This window comes from Rhinoraja longicauda, chromosome 1 (genome assembly GCF_053455715.1).
Source record: "Rhinoraja longicauda isolate Sanriku21f chromosome 1, sRhiLon1.1, whole genome shotgun sequence".
Classification (NCBI taxonomy): Eukaryota; Metazoa; Chordata; class Chondrichthyes; order Rajiformes; family Arhynchobatidae; genus Rhinoraja; species Rhinoraja longicauda.
Genome location: NC_135953.1, coordinates 9,262,250 through 9,287,543, shown reverse-complemented (window position 1 = coordinate 9,287,543; position 25,294 = coordinate 9,262,250). Strand labels below are relative to the sequence as shown.

General features: G+C 45.0%; 1 protein-coding gene across 1 annotated transcript in view; it reads right to left on the bottom strand.

Annotated features, from left to right (window-relative positions):
- The window catches only part of atrn (attractin), a 339,856-nt gene that overhangs the window by 183,083 nt on the left and 131,479 nt on the right, over positions 1–25,294 (bottom strand). The window contains exon 11 of the mRNA XM_078406639.1: positions 1,290–1,374. Coding sequence (XP_078262765.1) covers positions 1,290–1,374 — 85 coding nt within the window. The remainder of the gene's footprint in view (positions 1–1,289; positions 1,375–25,294) is intronic.

Genomic DNA, 25,294 nt, shown 5'->3' with positions numbered 1-25,294 from the left:
TTAGTCGGTGTGGACAAATTGGACCAAAGGGCCTGTTTCCATGCTGTATGACTCTATGAATCTATAAATATCATCTCCAAAACTACATCAATAAAATTATATAGTGCCTTTCACAATCTCAGGACATTGTGAAGCACTTTACAACAAAACAATAGTTTATTACAAAAACAAAATATCACAGAAACAGAAGAAACATTAATTGCTGTTAACATTCAAAGTCCAAAATCACCAGAGTTAACATTCCAGATCACGAATGAGCTGAATTATTCAATTTCTCGCCCTCTATTCATGCTTTGCAACCAGCTTAATATCCCAATGATAATGCTGCCATTTTTCACAGAAGTTTTCTCTAATTCTGCGGCATTGGTTAACAGTAAATTGAAGTAGGGTATGTGACTCATCTCATTCAGTTTCCACCTCAATTCCACGTTCCCCGATCAGTCTTAAATATAGTTCAATAATTAACCCTTTGTACTCCAGTGCTAAATGTCCAAACATAAGACAATACTCCCAGCCATAAAAAAACTCTCTCCAACAACTTGCACAGAATCCTACATTCATTCATTGAATGCGATGAATCCTTGAATCATAGCTTTCTTCAGGCAAATGGAGAAGTTACTTCTTTATATAAGTTTTCAATCCTTTCAAGTGAGTAGAGACTAATCAAGTATTCGAGCAAACATCTCATCTTTTCTCTCAGGAATCAGCTGCGACTCCACAGTGCACCAACATCTATCTCCAAGACAAAAATTGCACACAGTATTCTTGGTATGGTTCCACCAAAAACCCTACAATTGCAGCAAGATTTGCTTGCTCTTCTTTTCCAATCACAAAATTAAGCTGAAAGCCTGCAATACAACAGAAAATGCTGGAAACACTCAGCGGGTCCATGGTTTGGACAGGTACATGGATGGGGTGGGTTGAGAGTTATATGGGCCAAAAGCAGGCAGGAGGGACTCCTGTAGATGGGGCATGTTGGTCAGCGAGGGCAAGTTGGGCCGAAGGCCCTGGTTCCACGCTGTATGACTCTATGTCGTTTTGACCCTGTAGACAATAACAGAGTTGATATTTCAAGCCAATGACCGTTGAAAGATTGCGAAAATCCAAAGTTGAACCAAGTTAGGAGTTGCAGAAAAGGATGGGCAAAAGAATAACAGGGAAATTCGATGATTAGGTGAAGGCTGAAAGACATATGCTGGTGGTAATGGCTGAGAAATTATGGTAAATTTCCAATATCAATTAGACAAAATCTCAGTGGCCGTTGTGATGTATGTGTGAAATGTCCTTACCCATTGTTGAATACAGCCGAATGACCAAACCGGTTGACATCGCGAGGGAGGTCCGGCACAGGCAACACAGTCCACTCATCACAAGCTGTAGACATAGAAATGCACGTTAACTAAGTCCAAACTCAGCTTTGAACTATGAATGAAGGAATGAATGAATGAATGATACTTTACTGTCACGTGACAAGTCACAGTGACATTCTTGGCTTTGCATACCCAAGTATCTCAATAGACAATAGACAATAGGTGCAGGAGGAGGCCATTCGGCCCTTCGAGCCAGCACCGCCATTCAATGTGATCATGGCTGATCATTCTCAATCAATACCCCGTTCCTGCCTTCTCCCCATACCCCCTGACTCCGCTATCCTTAAGAGCTCTATCCAGCTCTCTCTTGAATGCATTCAGAGAATTGGCCTCCACTGCCTTCTGAGGCAGAGAATTCCACAGATTCACAACTCTCTGACTGAAAAAGTTTTTCCTCATCTCAGTTCTAAATGGCCTACCCCTTATTCTTAAACTGTGGCCCCTGGTTCTGGACTCCCCCAACATTGGGAACATGTTTCCTTCCTCTAACGTGTCCAACCCCTTAATAATCTTATACGTTTCGATAAGATCTCCTCTCATCCTTCTACTCCTTCTCCTCTATCCTTCTCGTTTTAACACAAACCATTTTTAACACATTCCATTTGTAACCCCTCTTAGTTCTCAGCGATCTCCCCACGCCGAGCCCTCCGTTGTTCTTCCTCTTGGCAGCCTCCCCAAAATTAAACAATGTAACGTGCACAGCGCTTACAAAACTACCTTTTTAAATTTCATTTTATAGCAACATCTCTTAGGTTAAGCGTATCGTATCGTTAACTTGAGAGATTGGTAGTTTCTGCGGCATTTTCCACAATATGGCGGTTAATTGCATGTTCCTTTTAGGTTCTTAACATTGGAACAACACTGACAATTCACCAGTCATTATTCACCCAGTTCTCCTGAGGTGATTAAGAGTCAACAGGCATCTGATTACATGGAAACCGGGATAATGGATTAACATATTTTATTTGAGCTCTCAATCTATAGGTTATTTGGGCTTGTCACACAGGTCTCCAATATTCTGATGTCCTGTTAAGTATTTTGGATTTAGTTGAGTTGGATTTATTGTCACGTGTACCGAGATACAGTGGAAAAAAAAAATTCCCCTCGCCATATGACTGAAATCATTGACTCACTGAATTGAGTTTGAGTGTTTAGTTTATTATCACGTGTGAGCAGCTTTTGTTGCGTGCTAATCAGCTAGTGGAAAGACGATACATGATTACAATCGAACCATCCACAGGGCACAGATACATGATAAAGGGAATGACGTGAATAACGGTTAGTAGAAGATAAAGCCAGTGAAGTCTGATCAAAGATAATCTGAGGGTCTCTAATGAGATAGATAGTAGTTCCAGACTGCTCTCTAGTTGTTGGTAGGATGGTTTAGTTGCCTGATGACTGCTGGGAAGAAACCGTCCCTGAATCTGGAGGTCCCTGAATCTAGCTTTTGCCCGATGGGAGTGGCCAGGATGTGACTCATCCTTGATTATGCTGCTGGCCTTGCCGAGGCAGCGTGAGGTGGAAATGGAGTCAATGGAAGGGAGGTTTGTTTGTTTGATGATCTGCGCTGAGTCCACACCACAACTCTCTGCAATTTCTTGCAGATTTGGACGTTAATACTACTGGGAAAGCAAACAAACACAATAGATGGTAAAAATAAACTTTTCAGTCTCCCAAGGGAGGGTTCTGTACAAATGCTCCACAATTGTATAAAATTAAATGCTACAGGCAGGACACGCTAGAGGCAGGAAAGATGTTCCCAATGTTGGGGGAGTCCAGAACCAGGGGCCACAGTTTAAGAATAAGGGGTAGGCCATTTAGAACGGAGATGAGGAAAAACTTTTTCACTCAGAGTGTTGTAAATCTGTGAAATTCTCTGCTTCAGTAGGCAGTGGAGGCCAATTCTCTGGATGCTTTCAAGAGAGAGCGAGATAGAGCTCTTAATGACAGTGGAGTTAGGGGTATGGGGAGAAGGCAGGAATGGGGTACTGATTGGAATGATCAGCCATGATCACATCGAAGGGCTAAATGGCCTATCCTGCACCTATTGTCTATAACCAGTTCTGAATCTGTTCTTATTTTACTATTCAAAACTGGTCTGCTGACATTCCACGGATGAAACCAGCTGGTGTAGGTGGTCTGAAAACTGCGCACAAGAAAAGATCATCCAGGCATCCAGCCAGGACAGTGGCAACCAACTTCACCGGAGAATCGGCAAGGCAAACAAGAGCTCAGCTTCACGTGTGTGCAGTTCTGCTCGCCCCTTACAGGAAGGGTGTGGAGGTTTTGGAAAGGGGACAGAGGTGGTTGAGCAGAATGTTGCCTGGATTAAGGGATATTAGCTACAGGAGTGCTTGGGCAGACTCGGATTGTTTTCTCCGGAACGCAGGGAGACCTGATAGATAGAAGTATATAAAATTATGCGAGGCATGGACGGGATAGACAGTCAGAATCTATTTTTACCAGGATGGAAAAACTCAAAAACTCAAAGGTGAGAGGGACAAAATTTAAAGGAGATGTGTGGGACAAGTTTATTTTTAACACGGAGGGTGGTGGGTGCCTGGAATGCACTACCGGGGACGATCGTTAAAGCAGATGCATTCGCGGCAACTAAAAGATCTTTAGATGGGCAGGGGATGGAGGGATATGTGTTATGTGCAGGTAGATAAGGGCGGCACGGTAGCGCAGCGGTAGAGTTGCTGCTTTACAGCGAATGCAGCGCCGGAGACTCAGGTTCGATCCTGACTACGGGTGCTGCACTATAAAGAGTTTGTACGTTCTCCCCGTGACTTGCGTGGGTTTTCTCCGAGATCTTCGGTTTCCTCCCACACTCCAAAGACGTACAGGTTTGTAGGTTAATTGGCTGGGTAAATGTAAAAATTGTCCCTAGTGGGTGTAGGATAGTGTTAATATACGGGGATCGCTGGGCGGCACGGACTTGGAGGGCCGAAAAGGCCTGTTTCCGGCTGTATATATATGATATGATATGATAAGTGATGGTCTTGGCATCATGTTCAGCATAGTCACTGCGGACCACAGAGCCAGTTCTTGTGCTGAAGATAGACACAAACAGTCTGAAGAAGGGTCTCGACCCGAAACGTCACCCATTCCTTCTCTCCATGGGTTACTCCAGCATCTGCAGTTCCTTCATACACAGTTCTTGTGCTGTTCTGTTTTATGTTGTGAAGTTATTTAGACACAAAAAGCTGGAGCAACTCAGCAGGTCAGGCAGCATCTCTGGAGAAAAGGAATAGGTGATGTTTCAGGTCGAAACCCTTCTTCTATTCTATTCAGTTATGTGCTCTATTAGCTCTGCTCCAGAGCTCCAACCGGCCAGTGGGGCAGACTGAGGAAAAGTCCCGACCCAAAATGTCATCTCTCCATTCCCTCCACTGACACCGCCTTACCCGACAGGTTCCTCCAGCACTTTGTTTTTAGTGAGGCAGCAACCTGCCCCTGCCCTCAGGACAGTGTCAGCCTGCTCTTGCCCCTCAAGCCCTTAAGGGATTGGACAGGCTAGAAGCAGGAAAAATGTTCCCCATGTTGGGGGAGTCCAGAACCAGGGGTCACAGTTTAAGAATAAGGGGTTGGCCATTTAGGACTGAGATGAGGAAAAACTTTTTTCATCCAGAGAGTTGTGAATCTGTGGAATTGTCTGCCACAGAAGGCAGTGGAGGCCAATTCACTGGATGTTTTCAAGAGAGAGTTAGATATAGCTCTTCGGGCTACCGGAATCAAAGGATATGGGGAAAAAGCAAGAACGGTGTACTGATTTTGAACCATTGTTTCTGTAAAAACTCATCGAAAGAGCACTTTGTAATTTCAGCTAATGCCAGCAAGACCCATTCCCACCAGTATGTATCTCGGTTATACAGCAGCATATCTATGCCCATAAATACACTACCCCAATGTTACTTATAGACCTGTGAAGCTAGCGACATGTTGGTCGGCATGGGCAAGTTGGGCCGAAGAGCCTGATGCCAAGCTGTAAGACTCTATGACTCTTTGAACACAGATGTGGCTTAAGGACCTAAGTTATGCAATGTGGTGGACTGGGATGTCAGGAAGCAACTTCTAAAATAGCAAGTAAAAGATCAGAATTCTGCCTCAAATTGGAAATTACCTGCCCCATCCCCAAGAACATGAGAACCATCACTCCAGTCCAATCTCCAGGTCACTGAGAGTTTGCTCCACACATATGTTTTAGATTACATGACATCAATTCTTTTCAATATTAAATATCTTAACAGGGATAAGTCACACAAAGCTAACACAAGGCAAATATATATATTCCTTTATTCGTCCCACACCGGGGAAATTTACAGTGTTACAGCAGCAAAGTGGATAGCAAGAGAGCGAGATCATTCATTATAAATAAAAGATACCTAAATTGTTACCAGTTTTCTGTGTGTTCTTAGCTGTTATCGTTGACTCGTCTGCTGGGAGCAGTGCTGGTTGTGCAGTCTCACAGCAGCGGGAAGGAAGGACCTCCTATATCTCTCCTTCACGCACTTGGGGTGAAGGAGTCTGTCACTGAAGGAGCTACTCAGTGCAGTGACAGTGTCCTGCATGGGGTGGGAGTCGTTGTCCAGCAGCGATGTTAACTTTGCCATCATCCTCCTCTCTCCCACCGCCTGCACTGAGTCGAGGGGGCAACCCAGGACAGAGCTGGCCTTCCGGACCAGCTTGTCGAGTCTCTTCCCCTCCGCCACTGAGATGCTGCTGCTCCAGCAGACCACTCCATAGAAGATGGCCGATGCAACCACCGTGTTGTAGAAGGTCCTTAGTAGTGCCCCCTGCACTCCAAAGGACCTGAGTCTCCTTAGCAGATAAAGTCTGCTCTGGCCCTTTCTGTATAGCGCATCGGTGTTTTCAGTCCAGTCCAGTTTATTGTTGAGGTAGACACCCAGGTACTTATAAGAATCCACCCTCTCGATGTCCATTCCCTGGACGTTCACCGGTGCCGGGGGGACCTGGCTGCGCCTGCGGAAATCTACCACCATCTCCCTGGTTTTCCCCGCGTGGATCCGGAGGCAGTTCCGCTGGCACCAGTCCACAAACTCCTTGATCAGTTCTCTGTACGCCCTGTCCTCGTCGCCCGTGATGAGGCCGACGATGGCAGAGTCGTCAGAGAACTTCTGTTGATAGGAGTCTGCAGAGCTGTGCCTGAAGTCCGCAGTGTACAGGGTGAACAAGAATGGCGCTAGCACTGTAAACAAGAATGGAGCTAGCACTGTGAACAAGAATGGAGCTAGCACTGTGAACAAGAACGGAGCTCGCACTGTGAACAAGAATGGAGCAAGCACTGTGAACAAGAATGGAACAAGAATGGAGCTAGCACTGTTCACTGCAGAGCCCCAGTGCTGCCGTATTTGCAATAAAACACAAAACAATGAATAATCTGGTAACGATTGATCAGTTTGCAGGCAAGTCAGTTACTCCAGCATTTTGTGTCTATCTTTGGTTTAAACCAGCATCTGCGGTTCTCATCATACACATGGAGGCATTGGCAGGCCTGGGTCAAAATGTTATTCCCGTGCTTGGGTTGTCAAACGCAAGAGGGCATCTTAAGATGAGAGGAAGGACGTTTGTGGGGAATCTAAGGAGCGTGTTTTTTCAGGCAGAGAATGAGTAAAATAGAATAGGTGAAAGGCTTGGATGGAGTGGATGTGGAGAGGATGTTTCCACTAGTGAGAGTGTAGGTCGAGAGGTCATAGCCTCAGAATTAAAGGACTTCATCCGATGGACAGCAGGAACGGGATACTGATTTTGGATAAGAAAATAACTGCAGATGCTGGTACAAATCAAAGGTATTTATTCACAAAATGCTGGAGTAACTCAGCAGGTCAGGCAGCATCTCAGGAGAGAAGGAATGGGTGACGTTTCGGGTCGAGACCCTTCTTCAGACTGATCAGCCATAACCATATTGAATGAGCGAGACTCCTGACGGGTACCCGTAAAAGGGACTACATCACCCCGATTCTGGCCTCTCCACTGGCTCCCTGTACGGTACAGAATCAACTTCAAGCTCCTCCTATTCACGTATAAAGCCCTAAATGGACACCCCCCCCCCCTACATCAAAAATCTTCTAACCCCCCTCTCTAACTCCAGGTCCCTCAGGTCGGCCGACTTGGGGCTACTCACTATCCCGCGGTCTAGGCTTAAGCTCAGGGGTGACCGCGCTTTTGCGGTTGCAGCTCCTAGACTGTGGAACAGCATCCCTCTCCCCATCAGAACTGCCCCCTCCATCGACTCCTTTAAGTCCAGGCTCAAAACCTATTTCTACTCCCTAGCGTTTGAGGCTCATTGAACTGTTTGCGTGCTACTGTATGTTTCATTTTTTTTCCATTGGAACCTAATCAGATGTACAGCACTTTGGTCAACGTGGGTTGTTTTTAAATGTGCTATACAAATAAAATTGAAAATTGAAATTGAAAAATTGAATGCTCGAAGGGCCAATGGCCTACTCCTGCACCTATTTTCTATGTTTCTATGTTTCCCATGCTAACAGTGTGGGCAAATTGACAGCACAAGGCAGACTTTGCCATTGAAATTCTATGCAGACAATTTGGATTGATACAGAACATTAAGGGACAAAATCAGACGCTCTTGTGATTGAATTATAAATACAAAGGCTGGTGTCAGTGCAAGTAACTCATGATGCCGTTCCAGTCATTCGGTTACAGAGAGAATACTTCCTATTTGACGCTTAACCAAGCACAACAACTTTTTGACAGCACAACCTTAATCAACACTGAGCCCATGTAAATGTTTATAAAACTTGCTGCCAAAAGTGGCTACAATAGTTCCCAAAAGATAAAACCTTGTCCAATACTGAAGCTTCGAGAAAATCAAGCAGACAGGGCAGCACAAGGGCAAGGGCAGCACAGGAACAGACCCCTTGGCTCCCAATGTTATGGACAGTTCTAAGAGAAAGGGAGATGCAATACAAAATTTAAAACGCTCAGACCGCCAAGGCCTACGCAATCTCCCGGTTGCCAAACATTTTAAACTCCCCTTCCCACTCCCGTATTGGCCTTCCCTCCATTGCTCCGGTCACGTGTGGCTGCGCCTAACGGCTGCGGCTCTCTGGCAGTCTGTTTGTCTTTTTTTTTGTGTGTGTCGGTGTTGGGATGGTTTTTGTTTCTGTTTTTGGCTGTGTATGTGTGGGGGGTGTGGGGGGGGGGTGTGGGGGGGGGGTGGGGTGGGGTGGGGGAAAACTTTCTTTTATTGGGTCTCTTCCCCGGGGCGCAGCTCGGCTGCGGGGCCTTCCATCGCCCGCGGGGCCTTCCAGCTCGGCCGCTGGACTTAACATCGCCGGCGCGGCTCGGCCGCGGGACCTAACAGTGCCCGGCGCGGCTCAGCCGCGGGGCCTTCCATCGCCCGGTATGGCCGCGGGACGGTTCAGTGCTCGGTGCGGCTCGGCCGCGGGGCCTTCCATCGCCCGGTGCGGCTCGGCCGCTGGACTTAACATCGCCGGCGCGGCTCGGCTGCGGGACGTTTCAGTGCCCGGTGCGGCTCGGCCGCTGGACTTAACATCGCCGGCGCGGCTCGGCTGCGGGACGTTTCAGTGCCCGGTGCGGCTCGGCTGCGGGACTTAACATCGCCGGCGCGGCTCGGCTGCGGGACGTTTCAGTGCCCGGTGCGGCTCGGCCGCTGGACTTAACATCGCCGGCGCGGCTCGGCCGCGGGACGTTTCAGTGCCCGGTGTGGCTCGGCCGCGAGGCCTTCCATCCCCTTGCGGGGGCTGTGCGTGTCGGTTGCCTCGGTAGGGGTCGAGCTGCCTGTCCGTGGGCGCGGGGGGGAAGAGAGTGGAAGTTTTGTTGCCTTCCATCACAGTGAGGGGGTGTTTGGAGTCACTGTGATGGATGTTGGTGTTGGGGTCGTGTGTCCTGTGTTCTTTTCTTTTTTTGCTGTGTCTTGTGACAGCTGAAATTTCGTTCGGTATTTATACCGAATGACAATAAAGTTCTGTTATACTGTTATACTGTTATACTGTTATACTGTTATATTGTCAGAGTGAGGCCACATGCAAATTGGAGGAACAGCACCTCATATTTGGCTTGGGCAGCTTACAACCCAGCGGCATTAATATTGATTTCCCTAATTTTAAGTAACCCTGGCATTCCCTCTCTCTCCGTCCTACCCCCACCCTGGTCACCTTGCTCATTTAATTGTTTGTATTCCTTCGTTATCACCTCATTCCGAGCCAACAATGGACCATTGTGGACCATACCTTCAAGGTCGGCAGAGGAGCGGCAGGTGAAGGAGTGAGTGCGGGGACAGGCAGGTGGGCAGAGTTGGTGAGGGATGAAGTTCAGTCCTTTGCGAGGGGTGACATAGGGACTGACGATGTAGAGTCGCTGTGGATAGAATTGAGGAATTGCAAAGGTGAGAAGATGCTAATGGGAGTTAACTACAGGCCCCCAAACAATAGGCTGAATATAGGGTGTAAGTTGCAGCAGGAGTTTAAATTGGCATGTAACAAAGGTAATGACACTGTGGTTATGAGAGATTTCAATATGCAGAGAGACTGGGAAAATCAGATAGGTTTTGGACCCTAAGACTCCTTCTGCAGTTGTATAGGGCCCTGGTGAGATCACATCTGGAGTATTGTGTGCAGGTTTGGTCTCCTAATTTGAGGAAGGACGTCCTTGCTATTGAGGCAGTGCAGCGTAGGTTCACAAGGTTAATCCCTGGGATGGAGGGACTGTCATATGAGGCAAGATTGGAAAGACTGACCCTGTATTCACTGGGGTTTAGAAGAATGACAGGGGATCTTATAGAGACGTATAAAATTATAAAAGGACTGGGCAAGCTAGATGCAGGAAAAATGTTCCCAATGTCGGGGGAGTCCAGAACCAGGGGACACAGTCTAAGAATAAAGGAGAGGCCATTTAAAACTAAGGTGAGAAGAAATCTTTTCACTCACAGAGTTGTGAATTTGTGGAATTCTCTGCCACAGAAGGCAGTGGAGGCCAATACACTGTATTCATTTAAAAGAGAGAAAGATAGAGCTGTCGGGGCTAGTGGAATCAAGGGATATGGGGAGAAGGCAGGCACAGGTTACTGATTGTGGATGATCAGCCATGATCGCAATGAATGGCGGTGATGGCTCGAAGGGCCAATTGGCCTCCTCCTGCACCTATTTTCTATGTTTCTATGTTTCTAAGAAAGGGAGTTTGTAGAGTGCCTCCGAGATGGATTCTTAGAGCAGCTTGTACTGGAGCCTACCAGAGAGAAGGCAAATCTGGATTTAGTGTTGTCCAATGACCCAGATTTAATAAGGGAACTCAAGGTAAAGGAACCACAAGGAGGTAGTGATTATAATATGATAAGTTTTAATCTGCAATTTGAGAGGGAGAAGGTTAAATCAGAAGTGTCAGTGTTGCAGTTGAACAGAAGGGGACTATGAAGACATGAGAGAGGAGCTGGCCAAGATTGACTGGAAAAAGATCCTAGCAGGAATGACGGTGGAACAGCAATGGCAGGAATTTCTGGTCATAATCCAGAAGATGCAGGATCATTTTTTGATTCCAAAGAGGAAGAAAGATTGTTAGGGGAGCAAGAGACAACCGTGGCTGACAAGGGGAGTTAGGGAGGGAATAAAACTAAAAGAAAAGATTTATAACATAGGAAAGAGGAACGGGAAGCCAGAGGATTGGGTAACTTTCACAGGACAAGGTAACAAAAAGGGCAATATGGGGTGAAAAGATGAAATACGAGGGTAAGCTGGACAAGAATATAAAGAAGGATAGTAAAAGCTTCTTTAGATATGTTAAGAGAATAAGATTAGTAAAGACAAATGTGGGTCCCCCAGGGCCTGGTGGTCTGCATCCCAGGGTACTCAAGGAAGTGGCTCTAGAAATCGTGGACGCATTGGTGATCATTTTCCAATGTTCTATAGATTCAGGATCAGTTACTGTGGATTGGAGGGTAGTTAATGTTATCCCACTTTTCATGGAAGGAGCGAGAGAGAAAACGGGGAAATATAGACCAGTTAGCTTGACATCGGTGGTGGGGAAGATGCTGGAGTCAATTATTAAAGTGGTAATAATGACGCATTTGGATAGCAGTAAAAGGATCGGTCCAAGTCAACATGGATTTATGAAGGGGAAATCCTGTTCGCTAATCCTCTGAAATTTTTTGAGGGTGTGACAAGTAAAATGGATGAAGGAGAGCCAGTGGATGTTGTGTATCTGCACTTTTAGAAAGCCTTTGATAAGGTCCCACACAGGAGATTAGTGGGCAAAATTAGAGCACATGGCATTGGGGATAGGGTATTGACATGGATAGAGAATTGGTTGGCAGATAGGAAGCAAAGAGTAGGAGTAAACAGATCCTTTTCAGAATGGCTGGCAGTGGAGAGTGGAGTGCCGCAAGGGTTGGTGCCGGGGCAGCAACTATTTACAATATCTATTAATGATTTGGATGATGGAATTAAAGGAAAAATTAGCAAAATTGCAGATGACACAAAGCTGGGTGGCAGTGTGAACTGTGAGGAAGATGCTATGAGGTTGCAGGGTGACTTGGACAGGTTGTGTGAGTGGGCGGATGCATGTTTAATGTGGATAAGTGTGAGGTTATCCATATTGGCGGCAAAAACAAGGACACCAGTCACTGAAAGTAAACATGCAGGTACAGCAGGCAGAGAAGAAAGCTAATGGCATATTGGCCTTCATAAATGTAGGATTTGAATATAGGAATAAAGAGGTCCTTCTGCAGTTGTACAGGGCCTTGGTGAGACCACATCTGGAGTATTGTGTGTAGTTTTGGTCTAATTTGAGGAAGGACATCCTTGCTATGGAGGCAGTGCAGCGTCAGTTCAGGGGGTTAATCCCCGGGATGGCGGGACTGTCATATTAGGAAAGAATGGAAAGACTGGGCGATGTATTCAATGGAATTTAGAAGGATGAGAGGGAATCTTATAGAAATGTATTAAATTATAAAAGGACTAGACAAATTAGATGCAGGAAAAATGTTCAAAATGTTGGGGGTGTCCAGAACCAGGGGCCACAATCTAAGAATAAAGGGGAGGCCATTTAAAACTGAGGTGAGAAAAAACTTTTTCACCCCGAGACAATAGACAATAGGTGCAGGAGTAGGCCATTCGGCCCTTCGAGCCAGCACCGCCATTCAATGTGATCATGGCTGATCATTCACAATCAGTACCCCGTTCCTGCCTTCTCCCCATACCCCCTGACTCCGCTATCTTTAAGAGCTCTTAAGGTAAAGGTACAGAACAAAGCAGAGCCTGCATCGATGACGCAGGAACGGTGGAGCCCACAATAGAAACATAGAAAATAGGTGCAGGAGTAGGCCATTCGGCCCTTCGCGCCAGCACCGCCATTCATTGTGATCATGGCTCTATCTAACTTCATCCAGCGAATTGGCCTCCACTGCCTGCTGTGGCAGAGAATTCCACTAATTCACAACTCTCTGGTTGCTCTCCAAATTTGAGGAAGGATATTCTTGCTATTGAGGGTTTGCAGCATTGGCTCACTAGGTTAATTCCCGGAATGGCAGGACTGTCGTATGTTGAAAGACTGGAGCGACTAGGCTTGCATACGCTGGAATTTAGAAGGATGAGAGGGGATTTTATTGAAACATATAAGATTATTAAGGGGTTGGACACATTAGAGGCAGGAAACATGTTCCCAATGTTGGGGGAGTCCAGAACCAGGGGCCACAGTTTAGGAATAAGGGGTAGGCCATTTAGAACTGAGATGAGGAAAAACGTTTTCAGTCAGAGAGTTGTGAATCTGTGGAATTCTCTGCCTCAGAAGGCAGTGGAGGCCAATTCTCTGAATGCATTCAAGAGAGAGCTAGATAGAGCTCTTAATGATAGCGGAGTCAGGGGGTATGGGGAGAAGGCAGGAACGGGGTACTGATTGAGAATGATCAGCCATGATCACATTGAATTGTCACTCTTTGCCTTCTGCCATCCAGCCAACCTGAAATCTTTTGTAAGGTGTCGAGATACCATTACTGCAAGAATCAGGAGAGGGATAAGCAAAGCCATTATTAATTGATGTGAGTCTTTTTGTTAAATTTGCTGCTCAAACAATTAAAGATAACACTAATTACATTTTTAAAAGACCTTCAACGAATAGTCCCCATGTTGCAATTGGTTTGAGCAGCACAGCAACTTGTACAACTCAGGCAAAATACACTTACAAAGACAAAAGCAGGCTAAGATCAGATTGCTAAATAATGACTTGAACCTCATGGCAATTTACAGCAAAGCTAAATAATGTTTTTAGAAAAAGAGAGATAGCATGAGTCAGTTATCAGTTGATTTTCACATTGCAAGTTGAAACATAAATATGAATAGATTAAATCCTCACGGATAAACAACACTAAAACGTGAGCATGTATCATAACAGAAATTACCAATAGTTGATACAAACTGAAGATGTGGTTTGAAAAAATTGATTTTTTTATCTTAGATGAAGTAAAATAACACAGGCTAACACTTTCATTGTGCGCTGCTATCAATTAACTTAGGGTTGGCATGAATTTAAACATTCCAGGTGGGATTTTTGCAACAGAGATATCAGGAATCACGCACATGAATTAATAATGGTTTATTTTTGAATGGATGTTTTAAGTTCTTTAACCCATGAAAGATTTCCAAACATCTGTGTTCAGTTCAGCAAATCAATTCTATAAAGTTCCTCTTGTTTAAGTTCCTCCGTGTGAAATTCATGGTAGCTCCCCTAACGGAGAGATCTGGGGGTACAGGTACATGGTTACCCAGTGGCAATCTGGTGGGCAGTGTGGTGAAGAAGGCGTCTGGCATGCCTGCCTTCATTAGTAAGAATCTCGAGTACAAGAAAGATCATTGAGTGCCTGAAGAAGGGTTCCAACCTGAAACGTCGCTTATTCTCCAGAGATGCTGCCTGACCCGCTGAGTTACTCCAGCATTTTGCGTCTATCTTGAGTACAAAAGTTGGGACATCATGATGCAGTTACGCAAGTCATTCGTGAGACCATACTTGGAGTACTGTGTGCAGTTCTGATCGCTCAGCTAAAGGAAAGGTATCATTAAGTTAGAAAAGGTGCAGAAGAGATTCTGATAATGGGAGAGGTTGGATAGACTTGGGACTATTTTCTTTGGAGCATAGGAGGCTGACAGGTGACTTTATTGAGGTGCAGTAGATCATGAGGGGCATGGATAAAGTTTAGGTTTTACTTAAGGTTTATTGTTGTCACATATACCAAGGTACAGCGGAAAGCTTTATTTTACATGCTGTCCTAACAGATCAGATAATACTAGACATATATACAATCAAATCAAACTCAAGTAGAGTGGATAGAGTGATGACTCGCTGTTTTCCCCAGAAGGCAAGATTCTAAAACTAGAGGGCGTAGACAAGGTGAAAGGGGAAAGATTTAAGAGGGACCTCAGGGCCAACTTTATCAGTGAGAATAGTCCATATCTCAAATGAGCTGCTAGAAGAAGCTATGGAAGTAGATACATTGTGACATTTATAGACAATAGGTGCAGGAGGAGGCCATTCAGCCCCTTGAGCCAGCACCGCCATTCAATGTGATCATGGCTGATCATTCTCAATCAGTACCCCATTCCTGCCTTCTCCCCATACCCCCTGACTCCGCTATCCTTAAGAGCTCTATCTAGCTCTCTCTTGAATGCATTCAGAGAATTGGCCTCCACTGCCTTCTGAGGCAGAGAATTCCACAGATTCACAACTCTCTGACTGAAAACGTTTTTCCTCATCTCAGTGCTAAATGGCCTACCCCTTGTTCTGGTCTCCCCCAACATTGGGAACATGTTTCCTGCCTCTAACGTGTCCAACCCCTTAATAATCTTATACATTTCGATAAGATCTCCTCTCATCCATTTAATGGGCATTTTGGATGGATAAATGGATAGGAAATGTTATGGCAAATGGTCAGCATGGACAAGGCGGGCCAAGGAGCCTGTTTCCATGCTGTAAAATTATTTGGTCTCAGTAAGTGTAATCTCTACTTGTGGTTTTATGAGTGTTGGCAGATCAATTCCCCGAGTGAGATGAATAAAGTTCTATCATATCGTATTGTAAGAACTGCCAAATCTTACATGCAAGCATCATTTCGCCGTCACCAACTTTCCTTCCTGATAATCTTAGTCAAACCCAAAACACTAGCCACAATCACAGTCACGCCTTCAGTTGTCAAAATCCATTACTAGAAATCCCCCCCTTAACTATCAACTTGCCCATTTGCTTCTACAATACAATACAATACAATACAATATATCTTTATTGTCATTGTACCCAGGGGTACAACGAGATTGGGAATGCGCCTCCCATACGATGCAATAATTTAATTAATTTATACAACAGCAACCCAACCAATCACATATCCCTCCAACATTAGATAGAGCTCTGGGGGCTAGTGGAATCAAGGGATATGGGAAGAAGGCAGGCACAGGTTACTGATTGTGGATAATCAACCATGATCACAATGAATGGAGGTGCTGGCTCGAAGAGCCAAATGGCCTCCTCCTGCACCTATTTTCTATGTTTCCAACATCTATTCCCTTACATATGATTTTTCTTACATCCCATAATGAAGTGCCTTTTGAGTTTAAAATGCTGATAAGATAAATGCCACCGAAACATCCAACTGCTAAATTAAATCTGGCATTAGTCTTGCATTATAACAGCGCTTGGCATTTCAAAAATGTGAACGGTGCTTTGGAAAATCTGCAAGTTCTCAGAGATGACATAAATTGAAATGTTTCCTTGACATTCCATGCTTAGCACCATCTGTTTTAAGGTAATACTAAATGCGGTGGTCTAATGGACCGAGACAAAGACATCAAAAAGATAATGCACAAAATACTGAAGCAAAACAAAGAACATTTTGCTTCACTGAAGAATAGGCTACATTTAAATGCCAATGCTGCCCTCTCCTGGAATTTACTTTACAGTCCAAATACACATAAAATGCTTTCATTAGGTCACAGCAAAGTCAGGGCATTAATTAAACTACACCTTTCTGCTTAATTGAGCAGAAACCGTTTCTGATTGAATGCTGGAGGGCCAATAGTCAAACACTCAAAATGCAATTAAGCAATCTTAGCAAATTTATTACCAATTATGAGAGGGAGGAGAGGAAAGTGATGCATCAGAATGAAAATCTTGATAATTTTTCATGAATTTTACATTGCAACCAAACATCTTTCACACTAACTAAGAATTAGAATGGGGCAGCATTGGAATATGATAGGCCTGGAGAGAGTGGATGCAGAGAGAATGTTTCCATTAGGGGAAGAGTTGAGGACCAGAGGCCATCGCCTCAATAAAAGGACACACCTTTAGAAAGGAGATGAGGAGGAATGTCTTTAGTCTGAGGTGGGCGCATCTGTGGAATTCATTGCCACAGATGGCTGTGGAGGCCGTCAAAGGATATTTTTAAGGCTGAGATTGACAGATTCTTGATTGGTAAGGGTTTCAGGAGTTAGGGGGCAAAGGCAGGAAAATGGAGTTGAGAGGGAAAGATAGATCAGCTCTGATTGTATGGTGGAATAGACCTGATGGGCCGAATGGCCTTATCCTTCTCGTAGAATTTCTGAACATGAATATTGGTTATCTCAGAAGTAAATTAGCCATGATAGTCGGCCTTTCAATTGCAATGGTATTTGTTGAGTGCTAGAATGAATAGATCACAATGTCATAAGGAATAAGAGTAGAATTAGGTCATTCGGCCCATCAAGTCTACTCTGCCATTCAATCATGGCTGATCTATCTCTCCCTCCCAACCCCATTCTCCTGCCTTCTCCCCATAACCTCTGACACATGTACTAATCAAGAAATTAGATCTTGCATCAAGAACTAAATCTTACGAAAATTGTAAATATATAGAATATGATGCTTGATCGATCATACAAACTGCGAAAATATGTACTTCTGATTGAGGGAACACAGAGGAGATTCACCAGTGGGATTCCAACATGGAATTCTCCACCCAAGACTGTGGAAGCTCAATAGCCGAGAAAACTCAAGTCAAGAAATTGAAACATTTTTAGATATTAAGGAAATTTAGGGATTATAGAGTTTGTATAACAAAGTGATACTGACGCAGAGCAGCTCGGATGGCGCAACGGTAGAGTTGTTGCCTTACCATGCCAGAGACCTGGGTTCAATCCTGCCTATGGGTGCTGTCTGTACGGAGTTTGTACGTTCTCCCTGTGACCGCGTGGGTTTCCTCCAGGTGCTCCTATCTCCTGTCTCCGACTACTTTCTATCTTTAATAATAATAATAATAATACATTTTATTTATATAGCGCTTTTCATATACTCAAAGACGCTTTACAGAGATTTTGAGAACATAGGGGAAATGAATAAATAGATAAATAAGTAAATAAATAAATGAACAGAGAAAGGAGACAGAAGGTGAGGTGACCTTCAGTGGTTGAAGGCAGTACTGAACAGGTGAGACTTCAGCGATGTTTTGAATGTGGTGAGTGTGGGGGAGTCTCTAACGGTTTGGGGTAGTGAGTTCCATAGGGTGGGAGCAGCGATGGAGAAAGCCCTGTCCCCCCAGGATCTGAGTTTAGTCCGGATGTGGGGGGATAGGAGATTGGCAGCGGCAGAGCGGAGGGTGCAGGTGGGAGTGTGCCTGTGGAGGAGGTCGGTCAGGTAGGATGGGGCCAGGTTATGGAGGGCTTTGTAGGTTATGAGGAGGATTTTGTACTGGATTCTCTGGGGGATGGGGAGCCAGTGGAGTTTATAAAGGACGGGGGTGATATGGTCACGGATCGAGGTGTGTGTGAGTAGACGGGCAGCAGAGTTTTGAATGTATTGAAGTTTATTGATGATTTTTGAGGGTGCGTTTGTACGTTCTCCCTGTGACCGTACATGTTGCAGTAGTCCAGACGGGAGGTGATGAAGGCGTGGATGAGGGTTTCTGCAGCTGTGGAGGAGAGGGATGGACGGAGACGGGCAATGTTTTTGAGGTGGAAGAAGGCTGTCTTTGTGATGTGTTTGATGTGTTTGTCGAAGGAGAGGGTTTGATCAAGGATGATTCCAAGATTCCGGATGTGAGGTGAGGTGGATACTGGGAGACCATCAATGTTGAGGATGAAGTTTTGGGTGGATTTGGTGAGCATTTTTGGACCAATGATAATGATTTCAGATTTGTTGCAATTGAGTTTGAGGAAGTTTGATTGAAGCCAAGATTTTATTTCAGTAATGCAGTTTGTCAATGTAGAGTGTGTGGTGGAGGAGATTGACTTGGTGGAGATGAGGAGCTGGATATCATCGGCGAAGCAGTGGAAGTTGAGACCATGACGGCGGATTAATTGACCAAGGGGGAACAGGTAGAGGATGAAGAGGTGGGGGCCAAGGACTGAGCCTTGGGGGACACCTTGGGGGAGGGGAGCGGTGGGGGATTTACAGTTGTTAATGGAGATGAACTGGTGTCTGTCAGAGAGGTAAGATTTGAACCAGGATAGGGCTGTGCCGGTGATGTTAAGGGAGGTTTCAAGTCGGGTGAGGAGAATGGAGTGATTTATGGTGTCAAAGGCGGCGCTGAGGTCAAGTAGGATGAGGATGTTGAGGTTGCCAGCGTCGGAGGAGAGGAGAATGTCGTTTGTGATTTTGAGGAGCGCAGTTCTTTGTCCCGCCCCCTCCCCTGACATCAGTCTGAAGAAGGGTCTTGACACGAAACGTCACTCATTCCTTCTCTCCCGAGATGCTGCCTGACCCGCTGAGTTACTCCAGCATTTTGCGTCTACCTTTGAAAGAAATTGAATCTAAACTGCTGCCTTAGACGCCAGAGACCCGGGTCGATCCTGACCTCTGGTTCTGTCCGAGTGAAGTTTGCACGTTCTTCCTGTGACCACATGGGTTTCCTCCGGGTGCTCCGGTTTTCTCCCAAATCCCAAAGACGTGCAGATTTGTAGGTTAATTGGCCTCTGTAACATTGCCCCCAATGTGTCGGGAGTGGAAATGAAAGTAGGAGAGCAAAGGACCAGTGCCAACGATTGATGGTTGGCGTGAACTTGGTGGGCTGAAGGGCCTGTTCCCACGCTCTATCTTTCAATTCATCCATTGAATAAAAAATCCTTTAAAATCACATTCTTCTCCAACTTCGGCATTTTGTGCGTGCCATCTTTAATGGTCCACACTGGATGGCGTGCCCTCAGTCACCAAAGCCCGAAACTCTGGAATTCATTCCCTGAACTTATGTGCCCCTCTAACTCTCAAAACCCTCTAAGTTCATAACTCGTAACTCTCTGAACTCAAATCTCTCCTTAGAACCTCACAATGTGATCAAGCTTTCCCTATTGCCTCCATGTCAGCGTCAAATTTTAACATATAACAAACATATAACAACTACAGCATGGAAACAGGCCTGTCCGGCCCTACCAGTCCACGCCGACCATTCTCCCTGACCTAGTCTCATCTACCTGCACTCAGACCATAACCCTCCAATCCCCTCCTATCCATATACCTATCCAATTTACTCTTAAATAATAAAATCGAGCCAGCCTCCACCACTTCCACCGGAAGCCCATTCCATACAGCCACAACCCTCTGAGTAAAGAAGTTCCCCCTCATGTTACCCCTAAACCTTTGTCCCTCAATTCTGAAGCTATGTCCCCTTGTTGGAATCTTCCCCACTCTCAAAGGGAAAAGCCTACCCACGTCAACTCTGTCCGTCCCTCTCATAATTTTAAAAACCTCTATCAAGTCCCCCCTCAACCTTCTACGCTCCAAAGAATAAAGACCCAACCTGTTCAACCTCTCTCTGTAGCCTAAGTGCTGAAACCCAGGCAACATTCTAGTAAATCTCCTCTGTACCCTCTCCATTTTGTCGACATCCTTCCTATAATTTGGCGACCAGAACTGCACACCATACTCCAGATTCGGCCTCACCAATGCCCTGTACAATTTCAACATTACATCCCAACTTCTATACTCGATGCTCTGATTTATAAAGGCAAGCATACCAAACGCCTTCTTCACCACACTATCCACATGAGATTCCACCTTCAGGGAACAATGCACAGTTATTCCCAGATCCCTCTGTTCCACTGCATTCCTCAATTCCCTACCATTTACCCTGTACATCCTATTTTGATTTGTCCTACCAAAATGCAGCACCTCACACTTATCAGCATTAAACTCCATCTGCCATCTTTCAGCCCACCCTTCCAAAAGGCCCAAGTCTCTCTGTAGACTTTGAAAATCTACCTCACTATCAACTACTCCACCTATCTTAGTATCATCTGCATATTTACTAATTCAATTTGCCACACCATCATCCAGATCATTAATGTAAATGACAAACAACAGTGGACCCAACACAGATCCTTGGGGCACTCCACTAGACACTGGCCTCCAACCTGACATACAATTGTCAACCGTTACCCTCTGGTATCTCCCATTCAGCCATTGTTGAATCCATCTTGCAACCTCACTATTAATACCCAACGATTTAACCTTCTTAATCAACCTTCCATGTGGAACCTTGTCAAATGCCTTACTGAAGTCCATATAGACAACATCCACAGCCTTGCCCTTATCAATTTCCCTGGTAACCTCTTCAAAAAATTCAAGAAGATTAGTCAAACATGACCTTCCAGGCACAAATCCATGTTGACTGTTTCTAATCAGGCCTTGATTATCCAAATAATTATATATATTGTCTCTAAGTATCTTTTCCATTAATTTTCCCACCACAGACGTCAAACTAATAGGTCTATAATTGCTAGGTTTACTTTTAGAACCTTTTTTAAACAAAGGCACAACATGCGCAATGCGCCAATCTTCCGGCACCATCCCTGTTTCTAATGACGTTTGAAATATTTCCGTCATAGCCCCTGCTATTTCTGCACTAACTTCCCTCAATGTCCTAGGGAATATCCTATCAGGACCTGGAGACTTATCCACTTTTATATTCTTCAAAAGTGTCCGTACCTCCTCTTCTTTAATCATCCTAATTTCCATCACTACTCTACTTGTTTCGCTTACCTCACATAATTCAATATCCTTCTCCTCGGTAAATACCGAAGAAAAGAAATTGTTTAATATCTCCCCCATTTCTTCCGGCTCAGCACATAGCTGTCCACTCTGACTCTCTAATGGACCAATTTTATCCCTCACTATCCTTTTGCTATTGACATATCTGTAGAACCCCTTGGGGTTTACTTTTACATTACTTGCCAAAGCAGCCTCATATCTTTTTTTCGTTTTCTAATTTCCTTTTTAAGATTCCTTTTACATTCTTTATATTCCTCAAGAACCTCATTTACTCCCTGCCGCTTATATTTATTGTATATCTCCCTCTTTTTCCGAACCAAGTGTCCAATTTCCCTGGAAAACCACGGCTCTTTCAAATTATTATTCTTTCCTTTCCACCGAACAGGGACATAAAGACTCTGTACTCTCAAAATTTCACCTTTAAATATCCTCCATTTCTCTATTATATCCTTTTCATAAAACAACAATTTCCATTTCACTCCTTTTAAATCCTTTCTCATCTCCTCAAAATTAGCCTTTCTCCAATCCAAAATCTCAACCCTTGGTCCAGATTTGACCTTCTCCATAATGATATTGAAACTAATGGCATTATGATCACTAGACCCAAAGTGCTCCTCAACACATACCTCCGTCACCTGACCCATCTCATTTCCTAACAGGAGGTCCAACACTGCCCCTTCTCTGGTAGGCACCTCTACGTATTGCTGCAAAAAACTATCCTGCACACATTTTACAAACTCCAAACCATCCAGCCCTTTAACAGAATGTGATTCCCAGTCTATATACGGAAAATTGAAATCACCCACAATCACCACTCTGTGCTTACTACTAATATCTGCTATCTCCTTACATATTTGCTCTTCCAATTCTCGTTCCCTATTTGGCGGTCTATAATACACCCCTATAAGTGTTGCTAAACCTTTCTCATTTCTGAGTTCCACCCAAACAGCCTCCTTAATCGAGCCTTCTAGTCTGTCCTGCCAAAGCACTGCTGTGATATCCTCCCTGACAAGCAATGCAACACCCCCACCTCTTGCCCCTCCGATTCTATCACATCTGAAACAATGAAATCCTGGAATATTTAATTGCCAATCGCAACCCTCCTGCAACCATGTTTCACTGATCGCCACAACATCATACTTCCAGATGTCAATCCAGGCTCTAAGCTCATCCACCTTTCTTACAATGCTCCTAGCATTAAAATATACACATTTAAGGGACCCATCATTTCTTATTCTCAGTTTATTTCTTTTCCCTTCTTTCTCTCCTACATATTGGGTCTGAGTGTTTCCCTTTTCTGCCTCCTGCCTCACACACTGCCTATTAGCTATCTGTGTTTGAGTCCCTCCCCCCAACCGTACTAGTTTAAAGTCTCCGCAGTTATTTTAGCAAATCTCCCCGCCAGGATATTGGTTCCCCTCGGGTTCAGATGCAACCCGTCCTTTTTGTACAGGTCATACTTCCCCCAGAAGAGGTCCCAATGATCCAGAAACTTGAAACCCTGCTCCCTGCACCAGTTCCTCAGCCACGTATTTATCCTCCACCTCACTCCATTCCTATTCTCACTATCGCGTGGCACAGGCAGTAAGCCTGAGATTATTACTTTGGAAGTCCTTTTTTTTAACTCTCTTCCTAGCCCCCTGAATTCTCTTTTCAGGACCTCTTCCCTTATCCTACCTATATTGTTGGTACCTATATGTACCACGACCTCTGGCTCCTCTCCCTCCCCTTTCAGGATATCCTGGACACGCTCAGACACATCCCGGACACCGGCACCAGGGAGGCAAACCACCATCCGGGTCTCCCGACTGCGTCCACAGAAACGCCTATCTGACCCCCTCACTATAGAGTCCCCTATTACTACTGCTCTCCTCTTCCTTTCCCTACCCTTCTGAGCAACAGGGCCGGACTCCTTGCCAGAGGCCCGGGCACCGTCGTTGCCCCCAGGTAGGCTGTCCCCCCCAACAGTACTTAAACAGGAGTACTTATTTCCAAGGGGTACAGCCACCGGGGTACTCCCTAGTCCCTGCCTCTGTTCCTTGCCCCCCCTAACAGTGACCCACTTGTCTACCTCCCGTGGTCTAGGAGTGACCACCTCCCTGTAACTCCTATCTATAACCTCCTCACTCTCCCTGATCAGACGGAGGTCATCAATCTGCCGCTCCAGGTTCCTAATACGGTCCCTTAGGAGCCACGTCTCGTCACACCTGGCGCAGATGTGGATGTCTGGAAGACTATCAGACTCCCAGATTCCCCACATCTGACACCCAGAACAAAAAACTGCCCTGGCAGTCATACTCTCCAAACAAAGCCCCGCGCTCAGTTACTAAACCTACTGCCCGGCCGCTACTCCAACCGCTCCAACCGCCCACCCAAAAGAACTGAGTGATCTCCTGGGAGAGGCGAAAAACCGGATAAAAAACCCAGGCCAATTTGGGAAAAAATCCGGGAAATTCCTCTCCGACCCCAAGCTAGGCGATCGAAACTAGTCCGGGAGATCACACAGGTCTTACTCCTTACTATCCCCACACAATCCCCACACACTACTTCATAAGCAACACAGCTTGGTGCTGCTTGCTGCTGCTGTTTGCTACTGCTGCTGCTTGCTGCTGCTTGCTACTGCTGCTACTGCTATTGTTTAATAGTGCTGAGTGGAAGTTTTTTTTAATATCACAGGGACTGTATGAATGCAAGTTGGTGGTGTGCTTTAGATGCTGAATGATCTACATATCTCCATTATTTTCTACTTATGAATTACACAAAGCATCAGCACTTCAGCTCAAACATAAAGGAAAGTGGTTCTACTGCATGAGTGGATTCTATTTACTAGAGACATTTCAATAGTGTCTGTACTGTGCTTCATATCAAGGAAAGATGTAACTTGACATCTTCTCAAAGCCAAATGTCACCAAGTACCGATCGTACATTTTTTTCCAAAAGCATTTTCTTTTTTTTTAAATTGCTCATGTATGAGAATACAAGCGCGGAACATTTTTGCAGCTGAATAGAATGAGTAAAGTGTTGCACAAGGGCTGCCAATCAATACAACTTAGATTGTGTAGATCAATAGCTACTGTGAAACCATGCATTACCGAAGACAGAATGCGGGCCCCAGAAGCTTACAAAAGCCGGAAAAGCATGTACCTCCAGATTCAAGAACAGCTTCTACCCCGCTGTTATCAGTCTCTTGAAGGGACTTTTCATATGCTAAAGATGCATTAATCCTCAAATCTACCTCACCGGGGCTGTTGCAATTGTTTTTATCATCACTTTCTCTGCAGCACTACATTCCACATTCGAAAAAGAGTCCCGACCTGAAACGCCATCTATCCATGACCTCCATTGATGCTGCCTGACCCGCTGAGTTACTCCAGCATTTTGTGTTCTATACAAGATGCCAGCATTTGCATTTCTTGGCATCTCTGTATTTTGCAGTTTGTTAATTTTCTGATATACTTGTGGATGTGATATAATCTGTCTGGATAGCATGTAACATGAAGCTTTTCACTCTATTTCAGTACACATGACAATAACAAATCAATATCAATGCCAAATCGAGAACTTTCAACAGCCCTCATGATGCATTTATCACATTCATTAGTCACACAGACTGTCATCTCTGACAGTTAACCACACACTTGGTGGTGCACCAAAGAATTAACCTTGTTCTGTCAAGTCTGTTGGCTTAAACCCTGAGCCTTCTGTATTGGAAGTAACTACAAATGCAATCATTGGTTAACAAGGTAGAGCACTTGACAATAGACAATAGGTGCAGGAGTAGGCCATTCGGCCCTTCGAGCCAGCATCGCCATTCAATGTGATCATGGCTGATCATTCTCAATCAGTACCCCTTGATGGGCGAAGAACAGTTCAGCATCCAGTTCCATGTACAGGTCCACCCCAGCTTACAAATGCCTTACTTATGT